The 6916-nt window shown below is 38.3% G+C and overlaps 1 protein-coding gene across 1 annotated transcript in view; it reads right to left on the bottom strand.

The window, feature by feature from the left end:
• Positions 1-950: 950 nt before the first annotated feature.
• The window catches only part of fbxo41 (F-box protein 41), a 59610-nt gene continuing 53644 nt past the window's right edge, over positions 951-6916 (bottom strand). Inside the window, exon 14 of the mRNA XM_079498623.1 lies at positions 951-6405. Within this exon, the coding sequence (XP_079354749.1) occupies positions 6343-6405 (63 nt within the window). The 3' untranslated portion in view covers positions 951-6342. The remainder of the gene's footprint in view (positions 6406-6916) is intronic.

Genomic DNA, 6916 nt, shown 5'->3' with positions numbered 1-6916 from the left:
TTACCAAGCAGTACTGTACTGTACTGTACTGTACTGTACTGTACTGTACTGTACTGTACTGGATAACAACGATCGGACATGCGGTCGGATATGCGCTGCTCCGTGCTTACGGTTATGGTTAGGTAAGGTTAGGGTTTGAGGTAGGTTGTCGGTCTAATGACAGTCGGATCAATATGTCTAAACTAAAGCCTGTACCCACTGTACTGAACTACTTGTACTGTACTGTACTACTCATACTGTAGTACTCGTATACTACTCGTACTGTACTATACTGTACTACTCGTACTGCTATACTAGTACTGTACTGTACTACTCGTAATGTACTGTACTACTCATACTGTACTGTAGTGTAGTACTCATACTGTACTGTACTGTACTGTACTGTACTGTACTACTCATATTTGTGCTCTGTACTGACGTGTGCTGTACTGTACACCATGCGGTGGTAATACACATATTTATAAAGTCTATAATGAACCAAAATTGATGGGTCCACTTGGATCATACTGTAAGGAGCAGAGGATTTTAGTGATGAATAATGATGACATAAGACATAAGACTAAGAGAGTACAGAACTAAGAGATTTGTTTTGGGGCTTGTATGCCTTAGAGAGAGGGGAGTGGCACCAAAGGGTGACAGCCAGCAAAAATCATCAGGATCGGGATTCGAACCCGCAACACACTGGTAGGCTGCAGTTAAAGGTGCCCAGACCTCTATGCCAGCGGCCAAGGAAAACATTATTTCTGTGAGTTTTAAAATGATTGATAATGTGTCATCTATGATCATGACAAAGGACACCAGAAACCACTGGACACTGAAGTAAGCCATTTTATTGATGTCATGAGTGGAAATGGGTAATAATAAACCTTTTCTATTAGTGTTCTGAGCAATGCATTCTCAACTGGAGGACTACATTTCCAGCATCAAAACCTCCCTTTGTCTGAGTAGCAACACAAATTAAAATCTGCATATCTGTCATATATATATATATATATATATATATATATATATATATATATATATAAATAAAAGGGGGTGCACACTTAGTTGCCCAGATAAGTGTTGAGGTAATGTGTATAATACTATTCAGACAAATGGGCAGAGTACAATCATTCAATCAGACAGTGAATATATACATGAGAGGTATGTAATAAATGGCCTTAAGACTGATGCACACACTGTATTAACTAAAACCTTGGGATGATGCTGGTCTTAGAAAAAACACACAGTATGACATAGTGTTACAGTGCCAAAGACAGATCAATAAAATCAATCAATAAAATGAAAACATAATAGTAAACGGAATGTGCCCACAAGGAAGCTATGTTTCAGATGTAAAAAAAACAACATAATAAATACTTTTCACAAAGACAGTTGAGATGGTTAGTGAATGCTGAAGTAAGCCACACATTATTTTGGCATAATAATTGGCAACTTTGTCTTTTCATAAAGTAAATGGTATGAATCTTCAGCAGGTCCTATTTAAGAGTTAAGCATAATATTGTGCTATTAGTGAGGAGTTTGAAATCAAGTAGACAAACGCAAATAACAAACAACTTGTTCCTACTCAGCGATTGTACACATAAATCCATTTGAAAGCCTATACAGTCATTAGCTATGAAAAACATTTGGATTTGGTCAACTTAGGTCCAACAGATGACAGATGACAGATATGAATGTGTGTGTTGAGAGAGAATAAAGGGTCAAAGAGAGAATGCAAAAGGAGCAATGGGCTTGCAGTGGAAATAAATGTTGCCAAAGACCAACTCGACTGTACATCAAAGTCTGTCAAGTCATGGTGCTTCACTGGTGATCATTCCACATCATATCCCGTCCATGTCATGATCATTCCACATATCCCGTCCATGTCATGAGTCTCACGACCATGATAAATAAATACCCACAGCCTACAACAGAATCTATGGATATGGGTGTCGTATTGGCAGAAACGGATGATTGTTTAAGACAAAACTGATGCCCAATGGGCTGGTAAAAGAGCTCTAGAAAAAAGTGCATTATAGGCTATTATGTCAAATACTGGGAACATTTAAAACAACACTCTAATAATAAACATCTGTATTTTTTTTCTCTCACTAGTGCAACAACAGAATTGATTAAAATAAAAATAAATAGCATTTACCTGCAAGCAATCAAAGCTCTTAAAACATCTAAATAGATTCCTCGCCACAATAGCAGAACATACATTTAAGAAGGCAACTTAATGATTGATGCTTAAAACACAAACATGCCAACATCATTAGACATTGCTCTCTTTTTATATAAATAAATAGTTGAATTAATTCATCTTTATCCTCTTCTTAAATATTTTTTCCATCTCTATATGACTCTGATGCACATTGAATATAAAGTCTATAGTACAGAACTGCAATTTTCAAACACTACAGGTACATAATATAATTCTCTATGTTTGGTCTTTTGTTCAGCTTTGGAGAGAAGACATTTACAGAATGAGCTGACCTATAATTGTCCACTTCGTCCATCAGAGTATTCCCATTATTGACAACCTTATTATTATAGAACATCAAATGTCATTTTTTTGTTTGTTCTTTTTACCAACAACCTATGTACAGTATTTTAAGTCTTAGCGAAGACAGGATTGTCTGAAACTCAAAAATCGACAAGTGCATTGTCTTTTCTCTACTGTGTCAGCAAAAGTAAAAAAAATAAAAATCAAAAGAATATAAAAGAAAAGAACCTTGAAGCCCGGTTGAAGCATACAATGTTTCAGTAACAGTAGCTTGTCACAATATACTGAACTAGGAAAAACATGAAGAGAAAATGGAGACCTGCACAACTACACAATTTAAATGTGTCACATTATGAACACACATATCAGCACAATAAGCAAACTACATAACTCCTCATAAACATATCAACTGTGGTAGAGACCCAGAGAACAGCATGAAGCATCATTTTTTACCTTGTCATATGACCGTTTCGCTTGCTGAAAATAATTAATTTTCAATTGCACGACTTTCAAATAAACTAAAATAAGTAACGGTATATAAGCTTTTCATCATCTAACTTAGAACATTGAAAGTAGACCATTCTACAAATATCATGGTCCACTATCTTAGAATCGGTCATCTAGGAGACTTTGCTGCCCTTTATGTTTCAAATGAAGATTAATAATAGCATTATGATAAATAATAAAAAACACACCACATACTGTACGTGCCCCTTAATGATAACTTTGGTACCAAAACAAAACATTTCAGTGGGACATCATAGCAGGGAATACACTTTGCTCTTATTTCTATCTCTCACTGTGCAGTTTCTGCTCTTTGACATTGCAGGGCATTGTCTTAAAGGTATATTCAGTGATTTCACTTAATTCAAATATCACTTATTTCTTCTTATTTTTTGGATAATCCTCCCTACTAGAAAGTGTGCTGACCATATAAGGAGTTCCTCCCTGTCCCCAGTTAACCCCTGGGGTCAAAAAACCCTAGTTTCGGTTTGGGCTTTGGGTGGCAAAGCCTTCATCCAATTAGGATGAGAGGGGCCTTCCTCCAATCATGATCGAGTGGGGCAGGCCTTGGAGCACGTGCTGTTGGTCTGTTGTACTTCCCCCACTGTAGAGCGTGTGCATGTGCACATCTTGTTACCGGGTGGACCGGTTTTTTTTCCAAATCACTGAATGCTCCTTTAAGACTCCTTAGGTACAGAAACCAGCAGTGTTTTTCCACCCGTCCAGTCTGCAAGAAACTTAACCCATTTTGGGCGGGAACCCCTTTTGGTGTTTTAAACATTGTTATAATTTAGCTATATTTCAGAAAACTGGAGGATTTAGAATATTTTTTGTAAATTTTGAGGTCAGGTCAAAATGGGTTAAGTTTAGGAAAATAAGGAATGACGTATTTTGCAGCCGTGCTATAGCTTGTCAAAATAGGGATATTCAGATTCCTGATGAATAGTACTTCAGAAATGTTCAGATTCCTGATGAATAGTACTTCAGAAATGTTCAGATTCCTGATGAATAGTACTTCAGAAATGTTCAGGAGCATCTTTCAAATGCAAACATAACAGTTCTGTGGAGATGTCTCTAACAACTTAGAACTTGACTAACATGACTGCTATTATTATTATTGTTGTTGCATTCTGTTTCTGTACCATTATGAGCTTTGCTGCCCAGTAATCTCTAAAACCCAAAAGAATAATGTCAGTTAGAACCATAGTAAGATATAGTATTGTAACACTTCAGCTTGAATACATGTGATGCTATGGTCCTGAACATATGTTGCTGGCACATGCAGTACAAAGATAACTCCTGCAAAACATTCAAGTGTGTAGTTCCCTTATTGAATCAGCAGATGGCATCATAGAATGCTGACTGAGAATAGTTTAGTGAGAAATGGAGAGGGACTTGACCATGGGAAGCCCTTTAACGGTAACAGTTAGAGATGCTAAAATATATGAAGCTCCCATAACTGGCATAACACTGTTAATATAAATGGTTTCACCATGTGAGGCATGAATATAAATGGAGCAATATTCACCATGTTCTCAAACTATAGTGAGGACAACCCTGTTCTTTTTCTTACTAGCAATGCGCCCTTACACGGATGTACATCAATTGTGCATTTAAGTGGGAGTTAGTTGCCTATTGCAGTGGTTCTCAAACTTTTTCATGTCAAGGACCCCCAAATGTACTTGGCTGCAGACCCACATTGGAAAGTAATTTGTGCCCAGGCACCTCCATACATTTGGATTGTTTCAAAAATATTCGTAAATTTAAAAACTTTCAAGATCGTCTGAAAAATATCTTATCTACAAGCTCACGACATGTCGCAAAGTGACGTGTAGTGAGCTTGTACATTGGCTATTTTAAAATAGACAATGTATTATAGGGTTAAAGTGGTAAAACTAATATTGATGCTATCAACAAATGTTCCTGGGGACCCCTGGAAGCCCCTCGAGGACCCCTGGGGTTCCCCGGACCCCACTTTGAGAAACACTGGCCTGTTGGACAAACAGCCACATTGCACGTATTCCCCATTCTGTGGCATGCCAGAGAAATGACCTGACAGCATGAGAGGACACAAAACCCAAAGCTCCAGTCCTTACGATTGGTAGAAGAGCTAGGAGAGAAAGGCATTACGAATGAAACTGCAGCCTTGTTTAGACAACAGCAATTTGATTCTGCATTCTAGTCTGGTGCTCAAAATACTACTCTGGAGATATTACACAGTAAAATCTGATGTGTCAATTTAACCATGTTAAATTAACTGATTCTACTGCATAACTTACGAGTGCAAAAAAGGGGTAATGTCAAGTCCAGAGGTGAAACGGGGAATCAGAATAACAAAACAAGAAAATATCCAGTTGAGTTGGAAAGCAGACTATGCTGATACAAAGGTTTTCAAATGTGGAGTTGCCATGACAACCACTCGGCCATAGCGTATGTAGAATAACTCATGTGAGTGAAGTTCTATGTTATCTTTTACATTTATTTTCTTTCTTTCTTTCCAAAAAGCAGTCATCCTCTTCTTTTTGCCACTGCTGGGAGCTACATGTTGAGTTCTCTGTAGAAACAACATGGTGATTCTGCTGAATTGTCCACAGAGATGACGACAATGATTCCAAGATAGCGTTGGGGCGGGAGGGAGCTGAGTGAGAAAGGTGTATGGTGGCCATTTGTTTCCAATGTACACACGCACACAAAGAGACATGCATGCATGTAGGTACATACATACAGACACACACAGCCTCTAAATATAGGAATCCTAGCTTGAGATTCTTGAAAGTATAACATTCTCTGTGAAAAAAGAAACAACATAATTGTTGTGTTTGTCTTTGTTTTTGTTTTTTTGCACTTTCACCAGTTTGTGTTTATAGGCAGGGGTCTGGCTCCATTATGTCACGGCCCACTTGGCCTAACAGCTTGGTGCTGTAGAATAACCAAAAGAAAACCAAGGATAAAGGTCTTATTAAGTTACCTTGTTTTGTTGCCTCAGAGCGGCTCTGTCTGGCTTATACTGTACATGTTCTGTTACCAGGGGAGGTGATCTGGATTCCCCTAGCTGGAATTGTAACAAGCATGTTTTCCCCAGGTTTGTGTTATAGTCAGAGATTATGTGGCGCTAGCCTGAGCTGGCTGGACAGCTTCCCAGCGACCTCGCCAGTTAGCTTCTGGTTTAGCTTCTCATTTAGCTTTCTAGTTTCCTTCCAGGTTAGCTTCCCAGTTCATTATAGCGTCTGTGATCATCTGTTATTTGATCTGTTAGTGCTTCAGATGCAATCATACATCCTGGAGTTAGAGTAACAGAGTCAGTTGAGAGTGGCTGAAGCCAAGAAGACAGTTTAGCCGTGCAGAGGATGTTAGCAGAGAATGTCAGCTTTCACGTGGAGAATTTTGGAGAAACCCGGTCTCTTCCTCAGAGCCTGAAATAAAACGTATGGGAGAGAAATCAGAACATAGGCCTCATTTTAGGTTACATTTGTAAAGGCAGGAAAAAATAAAGTTTGAGCAAAGCCGAGTAGAGGGTTTACCCTCTATGGGTCCTCGTGGGCTTTCTGAGGCTTTCTCACATCAGATATTGACAAGCTTTTGCTACAAAACTATTTCTTATTTTTTATTTTTTTAGCTTAAAAAAAAAGAAAGAAAGGAAAAAAAGTGTGCATGTGCATGATTATGTGATTATGTGCATGATTATAAAACTGACTTCAGTGACAAAATGACTTCACAAAGCTTAACATAAAGGAGCTGGGGAGGGGAAGTAGAGAAACAGATGTATCGGTTATCGTAATTAAGGGATAGCGGATAGTGCCAAGGGATATAGTGCAGGGAGATAGGGCCCTTTGTGTCCAACACAACACGATTCCATTCCAGCTGGACACCTGGGTTGCATTTACAGTAGCAGTGGTTCTCAAACTTCTTTCCTACATCTGATTT

Source organism: Electrona antarctica (genome assembly GCF_951216825.1).
Source record: "Electrona antarctica genome assembly, chromosome: 4".
NCBI lineage: Eukaryota > Metazoa > Chordata > Actinopteri > Myctophiformes > Myctophidae > Electrona > Electrona antarctica.
This window is presented reverse-complemented; position numbering and strand designations above follow the sequence as displayed.